This window comes from Sander vitreus, chromosome 9 (assembly GCF_031162955.1).
Source record: "Sander vitreus isolate 19-12246 chromosome 9, sanVit1, whole genome shotgun sequence".
Lineage (NCBI taxonomy): Eukaryota > Metazoa > Chordata > Actinopteri > Perciformes > Percidae > Sander > Sander vitreus.
The window spans coordinates 17,672,541-17,691,985 of NC_135863.1; the positions used below are offsets into that span (position 1 = coordinate 17,672,541).

The 19,445-nt window shown below is 40.7% G+C and overlaps 1 protein-coding gene across 1 annotated transcript in view; it reads right to left on the reverse strand.

The window, feature by feature from the left end:
• elavl4 (ELAV like neuron-specific RNA binding protein 4) overlaps positions 1-19,445 on the reverse strand; it is an 88,606-nt gene that overhangs the window by 24,549 nt on the left and 44,612 nt on the right. The window contains 2 exon segments of the mRNA XM_078258157.1: positions 1,791-1,944; positions 8,396-8,499. Of these exon segments, the coding sequence (XP_078114283.1) occupies positions 1,791-1,944; positions 8,396-8,499 (258 nt within the window).

Below are 19,445 nucleotides of genomic sequence, written 5' to 3' on the forward strand. Positions count from 1 at the left end.
TCATATTATTTCTAATGGTGGAAGTGAACTACTGCAGCACTTTATCTGGACATGCTCATGACTCATGAGAATGCTTCACTTTAAATTTGACCTTGTGTCAGTCAAAAATGACCACATGAATTATTGTGAACACATACAGTATGTGGCCTTGCTGTGTGTTGCGTGACTATGTTGCTTGTCTGGAGTCCCATGAGTCTTAGTAGCATGGTGGTACAGTTTGACAGGTCTGTTAGTAAAGACAGATCCACAGGAGATGTGCCTACCTCATCTACATGTGTGTTGATGAGAGTAGAAATAGCCCCATCTTTTTTCCATCTTTCCCTTCCGCTGCCCCCCTCCCTAGCTCTCCCTTCGCTTCCTCCCTCTTCTCATTTCCTCTCCTTCCCACGTCTCCACTCATCTACACCCTGTGTTACTTGTTTTTCTTTCCATTTTTTTCAGCCTCATCCCCCCTTGTCTGCACTCCCGTGTCTCCTTTTCTCCTCTCCTTTGTTTTACTTTCCTCTACTTTCCCCTTTCCTCTCACCCTCTCTCCTCCTCTGCACAGTGTGTATAGACAGGCGTGCACTTCACCGACAGCAGTGATTTATTCTGCTTAGGCAAATGAGTGTGGCTAACAGCATACTGCTCCCTTTCTGCTTCATCAGTACACATTGCACATTACACTGGAGCAGGTTGCAGCTTGTAGGCACACACATAACCCCTGAAATTGATCTAAGAGACACACTGGAGGGGTTCTTCGGCAATACAATGGACTGATGTGATTCATTCCTGTGTTTTGGATGTAGTGGAATGTGTAATTGAGCATGTATATTTCACAGCTTGTGCCTCCCATGTAATAACTGTCTTTACAACGGCCCCCTCAGTTGGGGCCGTGGTCAGAAGAGTTGCCTTTTGCGGTCACTCACTCACTACGCAATGCTTGGTGGACAATAGTGCTGGGCAATATGGTTAAAATCCATTTATTACAATACTGCACAAATATTTTTCCAATACTGGTACATATTGATTTTACTTTGGTTGACTATGGTCTACCATGATTCTTTCCTTTGTTCAAGTACTTCTGCCTTCCTTCACTGTATCACTGTCTTAACAAACACAGCAAATGTTTTCAGTATGTCATGTTTTGTCAGATTTATGCGTTTCGTGCTCATTTACTTACACTACTTTTGTGCAAAGGCATTACCCAGTACTCCATAGAATCAACACATTCAGTGTGAATATGACTGACACATGGTGCTACAGTAAACTGGAGATTTATTTAACTGTTACACTTGTGTTTAATATTTTGCAGTTTCAGCAGAGACATGCACAGAGAAATATTTCACTTCCAGCTGCCATTTTTGTTTGGCTGAAGAAAATATGTTGCTACTTAGTACTGGTAAAAAATCTTTTGTATTGTGCAATACACAGGTTATTTATTGTTTTAGATGTGCATAAGAGTATTTATGGATTCTGGAAATACTTTCCAAATGGGTTTTATTTGTCCTTCTCAAAAACAGTTACAAATGTAACAATAGTGATGACTCAAGAGGCACAAACTGGGCCTAATATTATGGCTGTCTATACATCAAATATTCACGTGACCGCACGCAGACAAAAGACAGACATTTAACAGACCATAATTGTTTACAAAAATGTGTAAAATCATCAGTCTAAGTGTGCTTGTGAATGGCTGGAGGATATCAGCAACACACATGGATGTATACATACAGTATGTGTGTGTGCGCTTATATCACTTGTGTCTGTGTGAAAGTGTTAAGAGAGAGGAGGCGGTGCCCCATGGATACCTGTGACCTGGTCGACGAGGATGCGGGAGGTGATGATGCGTCCGTACTGGGAGAAGAGCTGCTCCAGCTCCTTCTGAGTCATAGTCTTGGGCAGGCCGCTTACATACAGGTTGGCGTCACGGATAGAGGCTGAGCTGGGTCGTGCATATGACACCTGTGAGAAAAGACAGTCTTAGGGCTTGTATAAAAAAGATTTGGGCTCTAGTACTTTATTACTCATTAACATCCTGTGGGATTTAAATCTAATCAAGATTAAAGTGTGAGAGGCACAAGGAAATGTGTGTGTTTTGAATGGGCAGGGATGCGGGTCATTGGATCCACAGGGAGGAAAATGTGACTGTTTTCTTAGCACACCTTGCCTTGGGGATTATCGTTGTCAGGAAAAGATTTAGCTGCTTAGAACACTGGAGAGATAACACTTGAGTCGTTGGCTGGGAGAGGCAGAGGAAACTTTGTTCCCTTGAGTAAACCACAGGGGTCTCATTTATAAACGTGGCGTATGCACAAAACGGGGCTGAAAATGTGGGTACGCCACTTCCCACGCAAAGGTTGTGATTTATAAAAAACTAACTTGACAGGAGAATGTGCGGTCCTCCACGCAAACTCTGACCCATGCGTACGCACATTTTTGAGACGAAATAGGAATTGGTGACGCAGACGATGAGGTGGTGAACTGAAGTCAGACTGCAGAAAGTAAATGGGAATAACGATTACTCGTAATATTTTCAAGTATTGGTTCCTCACGCACATTTTTTCACTCCATATCATCCACGTTACCATGAAGATTAAATCCAGAAGTGTTATTTGCGCTTGCACTTAGTGATAATTGTTCCATAAACACTCCCTCAAATCTTAAATAAAAATGTGTTTTTAATGTTTAATCGGCGCTGTCTCGCCGTCACATTGTCCGCTACGGAGCGCAGGAGGAGGAGATGGCCCGACTGCATGGAATACAGGATAGCATCAAATACCCTAGCATTAGATAACTCCAGAACACAGTGTAAATAACGAAATATCTGTCTTTAATACTGTGCATATATCATCAAATGTCAAAGTCGGGAAATACAGCCGTTAAGCTCTCGCGCAATTGTTACCCTTAATGTCCTTGTTATCAGTCCGAACTTAAATACTGTTTGTGACAAAACCTGCATGAAGAAAAGTGTGTTTGCCTATTACACTTTCTTTCGTTTTCAAATTGTATCTCGGGGTGGGGGATACCACTAGTTGATGCTGTGTTGGCAAGGTGTTAACAATCACAAATTGTTGTAAACATATAAATACTGCAGTGAACCCGTGTGTAATGCTGCATGATGGCACTGCTGGCACTGCAGGACGACTCCGCCAATGGAAGAATCAGGAGAGAAAAGGCTTCAGGGACCATGACGATGACTGGCTAATATGCCGATTTAGATTCCCTAAAGCTGAGCTCTTGGATCTATGTACTGAATTGGGTCCAGTAGAGAGGGCAACGCGCCGGAACTGTGCCATCCCGGTCCATCCCGGTCCAAATACAGGTCCTCGCCACTCTGGGGGCAACCGGCTGTTTCCAGAGGGAAATGTCAGACAGTGTTTTTTTTTAAATAAATATTATATATAATCTTCAACTTTATCACTAAGGCTTGTTTGGATATAATATATAGTTCTGTTAAATCTTATTATATACAGTACGTCTGGTATATCGAAGCTGTCCCCGAGTGCCGTAATGCCTGCCATTTTGGACGTATTATTAATACATGTAGTTATAGATCAGGTTTCCCTACACTGTGCAAGAACAGGCCGGAATTCTAATTCAATTTGCAGCAATTCCTGAACGCCTGAGAATTTTTTTGCTTTTTCTCCACCAGTCATCATGATTCAGTGTAACAACTGCTAGTGTCATTCATATACTGATTACTGATACAGCATTCACGAGGTGCTTTGCATTGACTATTTATGGTTAAAAATGGGCGTGTACAGGGCGGGATAAGAGGCTGATTCACGTACGCACACTTGTAGGTAATCTCTGATTTATAAAGGGAACATTGCTTACAGGTGTGCGTACACACGGTTTTATAAATCTGGCTTGTAGTGCTTACCTAACTACTGCGCATGTGCGACTCCCAACAAAGATGGAGTAGAAGTGAGATGCCTCACTCTGTAGCTAAAACAGAGAGCTCAACACACAGGGTGAAAAGAGGCAATGTGCAGTACAACAAAAATATGGTGTTTTTTGAAAATTAAACCATGTAAACCTATTCTGAAATGACCTCTAAATACAGTTATAAACCTGAAAATGAGGACAATATGAGCACTTTAACACATTAGCAATGAGCCTAATATTAGGTAACCAAAATAAAGGTTGACCGATTAATCGGCCGGCCGATTTTTGGCATTTTTTTACATAATCGGCATCGGCCAATATCCCAGTATATCAAGCCGATTAATAGGCAGGCGCATCTGCGGGCAGCCTAGTGTTAAAAACATGAATAGACGACATTTTTTACAGCGCACCCAGACCAGCTGCCTCCAGCCCCTCCCCTTGTGAAGTCTTGCCGTGTGTCTCGCGCAGTCACTTCAGGTTCAGACGCTACCATTAGTAGTAGCATATTGCTGGTGTTCTTGCCTTGGGATTAACTGTACTAATACAACCGTACAAAACACCGCGGCCACACCGCTGTGGAAGCTCCCCGAATGTCATTTATCAGAGTCTGGTTGTTACCCCTGTCCGTGGCAGTCTCATCCACTCGTATAACGGAGCTAACTGGAGCTAACCGCTAACGGAGCTAACCGCTAACGGAGCTAATCGTTGCTAACAGAGCCTTCAGTTCTCCGTGCCTGTATCCATTAACTGCATCTATGGACTCGAGCACGAATAAAACCCTTAATTTTATTAAATTGGCTGGACGAGTTTTAAGTTACAACTCAGAGTTGTTTGAATGACAGAAATCTGCTCAGATAAGATCCTAATGAGTGCAACAGGACATGTAACAGTAGGATCCCCAAAACACAGATAAAACACTTCAACAAATGAACAATGATCTAACAAACAAGGTGAACAAGAATTTACTTTAGATAGTCCTAGTCTGATGTGGTTCAACAGGAGTTAGGAGGAAATAGTGTTGAGATTAATAATTAATTTGTATTCTCAGAAGTTTAATAAATGCTGCTAAGTGCACTAAACTATTTTTTCATTGAAAAGTTTATTTGACAGTTTATTTTCTTCTTACCTGTTTTGTTTATTTAATATATTTTTCATACATTATACAATATAGTATACAGTATGTTTTTACATTATACATTTTTAATTGAAGTATACAAGTGTAGATTGGTGAAGTGTTCAATAAATGTTTTGTTGAAATTCTGTGTATATTAGTGTTACATTTTAACTTTCAAATAGATGTTTAAAAACAAGCACATATCGGCCAAATATCGGTCAAAATAAATCGGCAGCATTTATCGGCCATCGGCTGACCCTGATTTCTAAAGATCGGCATCGGCCAGAGAAAACCCATATCGGTCGACCTCTAAACCAAAAGCCTTTAAGATTTTATGAAGTGTCATTTAGTCTTGGAAATCCTGTTTACAATTCAATTTTATTTATAGTATCAAATCATAACAAGAGTTATCTCGAGACACTTTACAGATAGAGTAGGTCTAGACCACACTCTATAATTTACAAAGACCCAACAATTCCAGTAATTCCCCCAAGAGCAAGCATTAGCAGTGGCGAGGAAAAACTCCCTTTTAGGAAGAAACCTCGGACAGACCCAGACTCTTGGTAGGCGGTATCTGACGGTGCCGGTTGGGGATGTAACAGATGTACAGATTTATAGTTTATTTATATATAGTTTTATTAGGCAGGTATACAGCATGAGTAAAACCTTTTACTCCACTGCAGAGCATCTGTCCTGCATTTTTTCGAGGCTTAGTACTAGAAGTAAATTGTTTTCTTTTGTATCCCTTCTGACTTACATACAATGTGCTGTAAGAACACATGCAACCATACACATACTCACACATGCTCATACAATCCAGTACAGTCTTGCCCTTGCAACACTCATGGACAGCAATCTCTCAAGTGGAATAAAAAGACCACTCACCCACACAATTCCACTCACTGTCAAACGCTGCACCACCTTCTCATTTCCACACCTCCATAAACATGCATACAGCTTTCAATGCTCTCTTCCAGTTCCACATTCTTCTACCACACGTATACTGTGTATGATTGTCCTCTCTAATGGTGCAAATGGTGATGACTGGATAACTGGCTATACTGTGCTGTGCGGCTTCCAGTGGCAGCTCTCTTCCAATGAACCTTCACTTGTCAAACGTTGTCCCCAACATCCTCATGTGTAGACCCAATTTTGCTCAAGCGAAAGTTGCTTAAATCCCATTACTACTGCTGCTGACTGGAGAAGCTTTCCCTTGCAGTACTTTCATTACTTCTGACATGTGGAGACATAAGCCATCAAATAAGGTTAAAGTCAGGCAAATATGGTGGATATGCAGTCATATCCTTGAGCAACAGCATGGAAATCCTGCTGCAATTTTAACAGTGGGAGAATAGGATTGGGAACAGCTGGCTTTCCCCATTTCTCACTTTTCTCTCACACATCTTCTCCCTTTGGCCTCTCTGCTCAGCTCCTCTGTCTTCCTCTTCCTCTCTGCATCCTTCGCTGCTGGGATCTTTTCCTTCTGCTTCCTTCCTGCACGCTGGTTCACGAAGCCTTTCTCTCTTCCAGATTCTGTCACTTTTTGCTCTTCTTTTCTTCTCTGTGCAGCTCTCCCTCATTTTCTCTCCTTGTCAGCCAACTCCAGATGTCTAATCCATCAGCACCTCTTCAAGCTGTGAGCGGTATTGTGTACAAGTGTGGTGTGGCGCATGTGTGAAACAGTGTGTGTGCAGAAAAGTTTGAAAAAAGTGTGTGAGATTATGTGCATGCATGTCACTGTGAGCTCTTCTCACCTTTGGCATGCTGCTTCCCCTCACACCTCAGTAGGAAAGCAGCATCGCAGCCATCCTTGACAAAATCTGAGGTGTCATGGAGGAGGAAACCGCAGCAGCGAAACCAACTCAAAGACAGAGACACACATCGCCTGAGAGCATGTGAATCTCTGGGCCAAGTGTTTCCTCACAAGTGTAGTGGCAGAGAGTAGGAAGGGTGTGACATGAAAGAGCGCCAAACTTAATTTTAGAATTACCGTGCTGCCTTTTAATTTACCTTGTTACCTTTAGGGTATTTCAGTCTGTTGTGGAGAGAGAAAGCAAGGAAAGAGTGTAGTGGGAGGTGAAAGAGTGATAGCACCAGACAGAGATGCAGAGCTGTCTTCTGTCATTTCAAGACCGCCTTTATCTCAGGAACAACTTGAGGCAACCTCTTGTGTCATGAGAGTGTGACTGTGAAACTCTGAATGCTACACTCAAAGACCTCATGAATTCCACGCTACGTAAATGCCCTTCAACTTTTTCTAGTCTTTATTATGGAAAAAGCCAACTTTCACTTGAGTCTCCATGTTACTTTTCATTGTATTGCTCCTATTATTAGGAGCAGTGCTCCTGTAATGCTGATGTGTGCGCTCTCACACACAAGCAAACGCACCCAGTCTTTTGGTTCATACAGACACTTGAAATCGTGGCTCAATGAGAGCCCTGCTTTGCTGAAACTGTAGGTTGCAATGACCAAATCATACATGTGCATATGGACAACACACACACACACACACACACACACACACACACACACACACACACACACACACACACATACATACATACATACATACATACATACATACATACATACATACATCACATCACATCACATCAAACCACCACAGATTCCACCTTAATAAACCAAAACGTACACACTTGTATTTACTAATACAACACATGCAGAAAACACACATCACACACAAATCACGTCTTTTTTCCATGGCATAAGTTAGACAAGAGCAAGTATGCTCTGCTGAATCAAGGCCAGGCAGCGTACATTGTCTGGGGAATAGAGGGATTCCCAACTACAGGATAATCCCATCCTATTAGATTAGATGACAGAAAGCAAGAATCCAGGGATTATCACAGAGCAAAAGATTACTGCCCAGTTTAAAAGCAACAACATATCGGCAGGCACAGAAAGTACGATAGCAGAGGATATGAGAGAGGAGAAAACAAGATCAGCAGGAAGACCTATATGTTAATGTTAACAATGTTTAGTCTTCAAAATATACCACCAAGCCTGCTAGCCATTAAATGCATTAACAAAGCCCTCAATTATTTTGGAAAACATGCAATGATTGACATGTTTCTTACATATTTACCTTTTTAATGTGTCTCTTTGATTTAGATGGTCTTTTTTTATTTCTGAGGCTCATGCATGTTAATCCCATTTTGCCCTCCAGCTCATTTACTAACAGAATCACTATCTAAAAGGGCTTCGCTACAGAAGAAAGCAGCCTTATCATTTAAGTTTAGCATGACCTACACAAGTTCATCATCATATGATTTTATCAGTTATTATCTAGCAATTCATTTTTATATTTTGCAGCGATGCAAATAGTTAGTTGAAAATTACTGTGTATCTGTAATGGAGACAACTTGTTTAGCTGTACATGGTGTCAGTTACCTTGATCGTTTTGGTCTGAAGTCTGAGTCCATTTAATGTGTTGATGGCTTTCTCTGCGTCCTTTGGATCGATGTAGTTGACAAAGCCGTAGCCCAGACTCTGTCCTGAAAAGCCAGAAAGAAGGAAAGAAAAGCTTTTAAAATGTTTTCTCCATTCAATTAGTTTTTCTTCAATTTGCTCACTGACAGCAAGAAAACATCTTAATTTACTCATTATCGATACTTTTCGATTTGAGGGGAGACAGAGACACCCCTCATTATTAGAAGAGAGGGATAACGGTTTTGTAATTTGTAATGTGGTACCATATTTCACACTCAGTAATAGTTCTTTCTCTTCTATATTTGGCATCTTGTATTATGTTTTTGAAATTGTTGGTAGTCTAAGGACAAAAAGCTAATGTTACATTTAGACTACTCCTACATTAAAACTAAAAATGATACCCAGCCCTTGCTCCCATCCATAGTCACAATCTTGGATATCATTCATCTTTTCCTCGAAAAATCCTTTGCAACATCTTTTCATCACTACTGACAAGATCACAGTGACTCCTGCCCAGAGCACCAGGAGTCTTGGTGTGATTTTTGTCAACCATGTGTCATGTGAATCCTGCTCAGTTGCCACAGACCTGCAGATTTGTACACTACAACATCTGATGGATGAGACAGCCTATTTCCAGCTTTGTGTACTGTACCCTTATTAAAGATCCTTCTCACTACTCTGTTCAAATAACACTTAAAAAGGTCAGCAAATGACCATTCAAGAGATAATCCAGGTCAAATAAAAGAAGAAAACATCTCTACCTGATTATTATTATTATTATTGAATAAGGACTGTGTCGATCCTTGCACTCCTCATTATTGGCTGCTTGTTATATTGGTGATCTCGGAGCTTGAGGGAATCTATTAATGCATGGTAACACTTTATAATAACCATCATTAATAGATGGTAAATTGATAATTAATTAATCTTTAGTTAATTGTCATTTAACTGTCAGCAAACAGTCATTTTACTGTTAAGAAACAATTACATTATAATTAATAATGTTTACTAATTATTAGTAGTGCTGTTAACAGATTATTGTTACACACATTATATCCCTCATATACTATATTAGGTATCTGGCAATGATCAAAAAATGTTTGTAAACCTTTAAGACTATGAAAAACATCAGTCGCAACTTTACAAAAGCCATCCAGATAATATTTATAGATGTTTACAATGTATTTTTTAACTATTTAATAAGGTATTATAGTCATATGTTGCAACTTTATAATAACAATCCAGACACTGTTTATAGACGGTTTACAAAGCAACTAGTAACCCTTAACAAAGTGTTGGGAATAAATTGGGAATTCTTAAAGGTTTACAAACATTTTTTGATCATTACCAGATACCTAATATAGTATATGAGGGATATACTGTGTGTAACAATAAACTGTTAATTTACAGCACTACTAATAATTAGTAAACATTATTAATTATAATTTAAATTGTTTAACAGTAAAATGGCTGTTTTCTAATAGTTAAATGACAATTAACTAAAGATGAATTAACTATCAATTTACCATCTATTAATGATGGTTATTATAAGTGTTACCACATTTATTTTAAATAGCTCAACATAGAAGTGTCAACGACTGATTCATAGACTAGTTATAAATTAGAATCAAATTCTCTCTGAATTAAGTGAAACTTGAATCAGCCACAGCAAACACCACAACATATTTGTTACTGTCTTTGCAGCTGTACATACAGAGCGAAAAAAATACCACCCCCTTTTCCCTCTAAGCTCAAAATGTCTTTCGATAGCAAACTCCCTTTGAGTGTAAAGCAGGCCTGAAATCTCCCAGTGTTTCCCCGACAGATCAAGCCTTTGAACAGACATAGGACTTTAAGCGGATGCCTTCAGCCATCAGGGCCTTCAGTCGGCTAGTTTTCAACAAACAGCCGCTATCCACTAACGCCACACATGCACAAAGAGAATCCCAGTCAGTTAAAGAGGAGCTGCATGCACATATTCACGCTAATGGGAACAGACAGCGGTTAGTCAGAGACAAAGTGAATCACAAAATATGGAGCATAGCTGTTTCACTAAATAAATACATTTGGGCTATGGATATCATAGGCGCAGAACGGCTCAGCAGCGAGCAGTGAAAGGGCCAGGAGGGACTTGTAGTCCTAACTTCAAACATCTGATGATTTTCTCTTCTCTCCGCTCCTCCCTCTTCTCCTTTGGATTAATTGTGGATTATCAGACGCTCTCTATTGTTAATTAAAAACCTGCCATCCTGGAGAGACTACTGCTATTTTTAACTAACCCTCCTCTCCTCCTCCTCTCTAACTCTCAGCTGACATCAGGTGTTAAGTTTGGCAGTTTAAATATAACTCACAAATTCATTCTTTGTGGCCTCTCTTTATTAAATAATGAAGAGTAAGAGAACATGTGGCAAAATTCATTAATTGAATTAGTTGAAGTGAAAAATGCATGTACTGTAGCTTTAGCTTGCCAATAAACTGAGAAGGGCCATAAACGGTATTCTAAATTACAGTAGTGTACATTATGCTGATGAATTAAACATTTTCCCCCAAATAAATATGTTTTTGTAACATTTCAAACTGTATCTGTTCATAGGTAATGTAGGTGCATTCCAGATGGGTGCAACAGCTGTAACGCTCCTCTCCGGCATTCGCCATCTCTCCCACCCTTGCCTCCCACTTTCCCATCACCTTCCTCACCCCTCTCCCTCATCTTCAACAAGAAATGTGAGGTTCAACGAGCGCAGCTACCAGAGGGTTAGCTGACAATGAAGTGTGCTGGCGAAGAGCACTCATGCAGGGCAATTGAGATGGGCTGGCTGAAGCTTAATGGTACCTAGACACTTAGCACTCATGGAGTAGTCCAGGCAGCCAAATGGGGCCAAACTGGCAGCCATGGACGCTGCCGCTGTGTGACGGTATGTGTGACGGTATGTGTGTGTGTGTGTGTGTGTGTGTGTGTGTGGGGGGGCGTGTGTACAAGTTTTACATGTGAGTCAGCAATGGGTTACAGTCTTGCAACAAACAATGATTAATTTGACTTCCGGGGCCTGTTTCACAAAACCAAGATAAGGGATTAAGCCGGGATTTCCCCGTTATCCTGGATGACTCGGTTTCACGAAAGCGGAGGCACATAAATCACCATGGAGATTTATTCTGTGCAGCTAGCCTGCTCCCGACCAGGCTAATCCCATTTTTTTTAGGCTTATTTAATCTTGGAGCCTTTTCTGATCACCCAGCAGTGGTTTTACCCTATTGTTATCAGCCTGGATTCAAATACAACAGGTGCATATTGCTGTTCATTTAAGTACTGTTATTAGCCTATTTAAAGTTATGACCATTATTTTTTTTAATAATTATTCATGTGACAGTCATTGTTACTGTTATATTGCTGTTTGAAGACTGCTGTTCATATTGTTGTTAGAAGTTTGATGAATATATTATGACAGTTGTTGAGATAAGTAGAAAAGGCTGATAAAATTTCAAATGTGTTTTAAATGAAATCTGTTACTAAGGACAATACATACAATGATGTATATTTCTATAGTTGACCAATGCACCTCGAATTATTTTAGTTGATTAATTTTTTTTAAATTCTTTAACAATAAAGGACCATGTTTGTTCAGCTTCCATGTGCATTGTATTTGGCATTCTTAGCACACAATTTGTGTTGTCCAGTAAACTGGGACTATAATTTGGGAGGACTGTACAATTTAAAGAACATATCCTAATTGTACAATCCTCCCAAATTATAGTCTTAGTTTACTGGACCAGTAACTATCTAGTGATGTAGGCTACTGTACATTCATGTAACAACAATGGCAATGTCAATGGTTTTTGACCTTATATTTTGCTGGGGGGGAAATAACTGATGAATATACTCTGTTCCATTCATGTTTACAGTGTGCATGGGATTTATCACTTAATTATTTTTATAGTTTCTAGATTTTAGAGTCCAATTTCTTCAGTGTCTTTATTTTCTATGTCCATATATACAAGGGAGCAAGGCACATAATATGTAAAGAAGGAAACTCGTCCTCTATAAAAATAAAAAAAAATAAAAGAAACGCGAGAAAAAGCGTGGCAGATAATAGGCTAGCGGACAGACTGAATGATAGTCTACAAATATACATTTATGAACTACTGGTCTTAACTGAAACCATTCAATGGGTCACTTGTCATTTGCAAAAACGAACAGTTGTACACTTTGCATTAAAAACGAGCAGCGGGAGTTAATATGACTTAGGACATTTATATTTTGGCCCTTGAGAGAGAGGGAGGAACAGAGTGAAAGAGATATTTATGCATCATCTTCTAGCGTTGTAGAAAATTGATCTTCATGGTAAATTTCCTGAGTAACATTATCTTCTGCTTACTTTTAAGGCAAAGAGTACAACTGTTAATTTGTGCAAATGATTAGTAGCCTAATCATTGAATGGAATGATTATGACGGTTTCAATTCAGAGCAGTGGTCAGTTAATGTATATATTTAGGCTACTTACGCGGTCGGTCCGTTATCGTCTGCTACGCTTTCTCCCGCTGTTTCATTACAGCAGCCGTGTTTCTTTTCTTTTTATACAAATAATGTGTTTCACGTCATCATACTTCCACAAGAAGCTGCTGCTCACTCTGTATAAAGTATGTACAATGCGTATTCTCCATTTTGGCATCAGTACATTTGTGATCAACCTCGCGGTGCCGTGGACGCGCATCTATCCAAATTACTTCAGCCTGGTTCAACCTAGTCGCTCCTCCTCAGCCTGGCTTGGCCTTCGTGAAACGCACCAAGCCAGGATGCACAGATTAGACTAGGTCAAGCCTCGCTTTATCAGTTATCCTGGATTTATATATTCTGCTTTTGTGAAACAGGTCCCAGGCCTGTATTCAGCATCTGCTATATGTAAATGTTGTGTTTATGTAAGTTTGTGTGTATGCACTTTTCATGAGTGTGTATGTCGTATGCATGGGGAGCTTAGGCTGGTACTAGCATATCTGCCCGCCCCACTCCTCCTTCACTCCATCTTTGGCAAGGCTGAGGGCCTCCAGGCTGGAGAAAAAGGGTGGGAGCGAGGCTCGCTGGCTGGCAACATTCCCCAGGTGAGTGGGGAGATGAGAGGAGACAGAGGGAGACATCTGCCTGCAGCATCAGGAAAGCCCCGGGAGGGGATTCCACCCTTCCACCAACCATTTCCAGCCTGCTATGGAGCAGCTAACAGCAGGGAGTCACCAACTGGCTGCCTGGAATCTGCACGGATGGGTGGGAGACGCCAACGCACAACACGGATGTAAACAAGCGCACACACGTGCAAATAAACATGTAATCACTCAATCACAGAGGCACACGCAAACAAACACAAGCAGTGAAGAATGTCCTCGCAGCAGGACAGTGAGGAGTGGAGTGGCTGGCAGCTAACCAGTGAATGTATTATTGTTCATGTGTAGAGGTGGTTATCGTAGTTCCTAAACCATTTAGTGAATGTCAACACCGAACATGATGAAGAACACAGTATATTTCTATCGTATATCAATTGTATGCATGAGCAATCATATAGACCAGTGTTTCTCAAACATTTTTCAATATTGTACCCCCTTTGAATTGCTTTTTTAAGCCAAGTTACCCCCTGACCAGCGCAAAACATTTTCGGTAGAAAAAAAAGTCTGTATAAAGAGGTACAATACAGCGCCGGAAGTGATAGATTCACTAAACAACAACCTTTTTTAAATAAAACTTTTAAATGCTACATTTCAAATGTTTAGAATCCATCACATCTTCATTCATTATTATAGTATAATTATTTTAGGAATTATGCATGACATATTTTTAAATTAGCATTTTTGCAAAGATTTCACGTACCCCCTGCAGTACTCCAAGGTACCCCTAAGGGTACACGTACTCCCATTTGAGAAACACTGATATAGAGGTATTACTGTAGGCAGTTCTCCGTCTGTAACCTACAGTATGCATGCAGACGCAGCAGGCAGTGTGGTTGGCTTCAGCCTGTCACAACACCTGCCTTGTCCACCTCAGTACTCCCCAGCAGGGTTTTCCCTACATGCTGCCTGCATTTGGCTCACACCATCACAGTGCCCCTCTCTGTTCTGGCTCAACACACCACGGTTAAGCGCAGTTTAGTTACGGTTTAAAATGGCTCAGCATCATTTAACCTAGCATGGTGTCTAATTGGAATGCAGGATAAGACCAGCTCAGGCTGCATCACACAACACCAGACAAAATGCATTTCCATAAAGTAAAGACAAAGCAAAACGTGATATTGCTAAAGCTGTTTCTAGCCACGCATTACATGTTCTTCGAGATCAAGTCTTACAGTAAAAGTAATTTTTAAAGTCATGTCATCTATCAAAGTTGCTAAACTGCTGCTGATAAAGTAATTTACAAACAATTTAGCATTTTTATACCCATGTAAATGCTGTTATAAAAAAAATAAAAATAAAAAAAAAATGTGTATGGGACATTACCTAATATTGCGCTCCTCATAAATTTGTGTCACAGGAATTAATCCTTTTTAAAAGACTATAAAATCTTAGTGGTAGACTTTCTTCTGGTATTTCATAACTTCAGAAAAATAACTTCAGAAAGTACTGCATCTGAGGCAATACAGAGAAGCTATTAAAAATGCATGATAAATAGGCTCTAATGGGGTTGTAGCTAACAGAAAAATCTGCCTTGTGCTGATCAATTAGCTTAATGGATACATTAGCTTATATATTTTAATTGTCAATTAAAACCAAGAACCCAAATGATGCATTGCTTTCATAATGGCCTTTTAATGAGGTTACATATTCATTTGCCTGTGATTCGTCAGCTGCTTACAGTGCCGATTGCAGATTCTGCAACAGTTGTAACGACTTAAGAAAATGCTCTGCAGCAATGAAAGGGCGCTTCTTAATAAAATTATGTTAATGTAATAATGGCAGAGGTCTCCCCAAATGGGATTTATGTGAAGTATATTAATCTAAGAATCGTGGTTTGTTAATTATATTATATTGTATGGGTGTATTATTATTTTTTTCTCAAACACAAGTTGTTTAAAAACGGTAGGCAATATAAGCAAGATTTTCAGCCTACACCTGTTTCAGACTGATAATATTATTTGTACAGTAAATGCATTGTTGCTGGACTTCAAACTATGTGTATGCACCTGACATCCGAAGCTGTCATTAAATTACCACTATACTGTAGCACTGCAGTGTTTTATCATATAGTGCCACATCCCATTTCACTAACAAACTAACCACATGGGGTGGGGGAGTGAGGAGGTGGGGGGATAATTTGAACCCACCTCTACTCTTTTGGCAGTGCTTGTGTACAATCTGACATAAATTGTATGGAGAGGTGGGCTTGATTTTCAGTGGTACAATCACTGCTATTTCTAGTGAGTAGCTCTTGGTGAGTTGGCGAGGTGTTATGACTAAGCCATTATTTATTTCCTGAGGAGCAGCAGGTAGCTCAATGTGTGAGATAAGAAAATGAGTGTACTTGGAGCGGGTGTCCTGTCTGCTGGCCCCACTATGTCATTTCACCTTTCCTTTCCCCCTTCTGCACCTACACACACACACACACACACACACCCCCACCCACCCACCAGTGGATGGTGAAATGAAAATTCACCATCCATACCTACAGTATGCACATTTACAGATAAGTACATAAATAAGCCAATACATATATGCATGGCTACGCTGAATGTACGGGCATATAATCAAGTTAAACATATTCATGTACGACACTGTGAGGCGCACAGTGAGGTACACAATCATATGCTGTAAGGTCACGGTGCATATAGTAAGAGACTCTAGTTGCATATTGCCTGTCATTATTTTGTGCTTTTTTGTTATATTATGTGACTAAGAGCCCTGTACTGCAGACATGAAAGCATCTTCTTCTCCTGCTATCAGCAGACAAGGCTCACACAACACTATAGACTTTTTGATCTAGAATGCTGCCAAATGAAACGCATAGCAGCAGAACCTTCTATTTTGCTATGTACCTTCCTCTATTGTTCTCGATACTATTCTCTGAAAGTGTAGCTGTTCAGTACAAAGTTAATTTGAACTTCTGACAATGTTGTCAAAACAGATATAATGTTTTACTTGGAGTAGAGGCATTGTGTAGTTTTGATACAACTGCCAACTTGTCTAAATTTAAAAAAAGTCAAATTATTCACTTCTTTGTCTTCTGTTCCTGTGTAGGTTATATATTTTAGAACTGTGTGTTGTACGTGCTACCCAACAAATGGAAAAAGCTTTGCATTCATTTGAAGCAATGTAACAAAATAAAAAATCTGAAAAATGTCTGTGGGGTAGGCAGTTTGTTTTTGACGTCATTGGGCAAAAATTCCATCATAATCTTTCAGCATATTGTAAATCAAGTGGTCTGAGAGAAAACTGGACTTCTGCACCTCTCCTTGGCTCTGTTTTCAGGCTTTACAAAATCTAGCCTGTGACAGGAGACTCTCGCTAATCATAGGTTATTTTAGAAAGAGAGCTTTCCTATTACATATCTTCAAATGCAGATGTGTGTGCATGTCATTCATTCAATGGCATAAATCCTACAGAAAAATTTGCCATTGGCAATATCTGCCTACACTGCAAAGCAACCAAATAAAAGTAAGACGGACTTCTCAAAAAGAGAGTCTAAGAGAGAGTCTGACAATAAACGCAATAAAACGTGTCAATATTGGAGAAGCATGTCAGAGATAGAGAGAAAATGTTGCTAATAGTTTCTGCTTACCGCAGCCAAAGGCTCACGGCTGCGGCTAATAAAAGTTCATGTTTATGTACTTAGCCAGAGCCTCAAATCACAATATGTCACCTAAAGGGCTTTACAGGCCCCCAAGTTTGCAAGGAAAACAGGACGGTAATTCTCATAGAATTGCCGCTATATAACGGCATCGGGATCACAATCACAATCTGGATGAAGCATTTGCATATGCCTGTCTGGTATGAGGGGCTTAGGACGGAAAGGGGAGAGCTGCAGGAGAAGGGCAGTATTTTCAAATGTTGGCATTTTCTTAGCTTTTTCCATAAAACTGCTTACCCCAGCTTTAAAGGCTATCTATAAGTCTCACCACTGTCAGCAGTGAAGTTTGTCATTCAGAAGTAATGGGAGAACAGAAGCATCAAAAAAGGAGTGAGGGGGGAGTGGCAACTTTTAGAAATCATCAGGGCTATGAGCTGATGATGCTAACACACCTTGAGAGGACCAGCCCCTTCTCCCCAGAAACAGGCAAATCCGTTTGGTCAGTCTTGAATTTAGCATCATTTTAAGATGAGGCGGAAGGCAGAAAAAAACATTTCAATTTGTCAAAATAAATGTGTCACACTCACTGCTTTCCAGGCTCTCCCATCCTCAGACATGTTGCCCATTGCTGCTCAGCAACTTGAGCGAGTGCTATTTTTGATGGGCCAGTGCTCCCAAACATTTCAAAAGGTGCCCTGTCACCAGCTTCATGTCAAAATACACTTACCTTAAAGAGGGTCAACTCCATAGGAAATAGGGAGGAGTTGAGTGAGTTTTCAAAAAGATTAACACAAAGAGAACAAAAGACTACAGTGCCTCAAATACTAGCAGTACAGTTAGAGCATATCATGTGGCATGTATTGAGCCCGTTTAAATAACTAAATTCATAAACAGAGCCACGTCCCCCGCACACATCTACTGTAGATCCCTCTCCCACTCACTCATTCAACACATCTTTCCCTCCTGGGTTGCCAAGGTAGCAGCCACTGTTGCAGTCAATAGGCTCCCACTCTCAGTTCCCAAGGCCCTGCTTCCACCAACACACACACACACACACACACAGACACACACTTGCCCACGTAGAAGCTCAGGGACAAACACACGTAAACCACCCCCTCTTGGTGGCTCCCTGAGCTTTGGGGTCAGTGGACTGCAGCCTGCAGTGTGTGGGCTGGTTGGCTGGCTGTGCAGCTAAGAAATAGAAGGCAAGCTGACAGAATGAGAAGTCCCTTTAAGTCTTGGATAACCCTGTTACGTCAGGATTGCGGAGCCTACACTGCTGCACCTGCTTTAGACTGGAGGGTCGGAGGGCAAGGAACCAGCCCTGAGGCACATTCAGCCTCTGGATCTAAGGCTGACAGAGGGGACAGCAACATCTGTGTTCCATGTAAAGGGCACTCGGAGTGGAATTAGAGGGGACAGAGGCAGTCTGAAGTTAGGGTCACAAGAAGAGCAGTGCAGACAAGCAAGCTCTCAGGGCGTCCATCTCTGGGTCCTTAGCAGAGGAAGGAGGAGGAAATTGAGGGGTGGTGCTATGAGGAGAGAGACAGGACATTCTCGGGACCTGGGACTCTGAAACTTTAATGTGTGTCTGCCTGCTTGTGTCTGCACTTCTGAGCTTGGCAGCTCTCTTAATACCTGGCTTTAGAGATGTCAAATCCTTTTTTCATCTCTTTCCCTGTCAGCTTTGTTCACGCTATCTCCAGCCTTCAGCCCATTTCAGGTTCAGATAAATGCAGCCTGTATGTTAAATATTAACACTGTGCCAGATCTCCCTCGGGATGATTTCAGTAAGGATGTATAACGTATGTAATGGTTAGTCACCACAAAGAACATTGCATTTGTGTTGTTTACATGCTTTGGAAGGTGTGAATTGGTCTCATCATGAGACAAATAGAGGAATAATAGGAAGTTTTGTTCCCATCACTCTAGTAATGATGTGAAAACAGCTCGGCTTGCAATCTGAAGTACAAAGAGATTTCACTTTGCTCCCAAACGTGTTGTCAATGTATATTTTAGTAGCAACAAAGAGATGTGGGTAAACTGAGGTTTCTATGGTGAATATTTGATCTGCTCCCCGTTAGACTGACAGACCTTGTGCAGGAGCTAAGCTCCACCCGTCTGTCCTCGCAGATCAGGGTTAGATGCATATTTTATGTTTGCAATACTTGTGGGTGCACTTGATGTTCCATAACAAAAATGGAACGACAATGACACTAATGGAAGTGTGCTGCCTGAACCACAGGCGTGTGC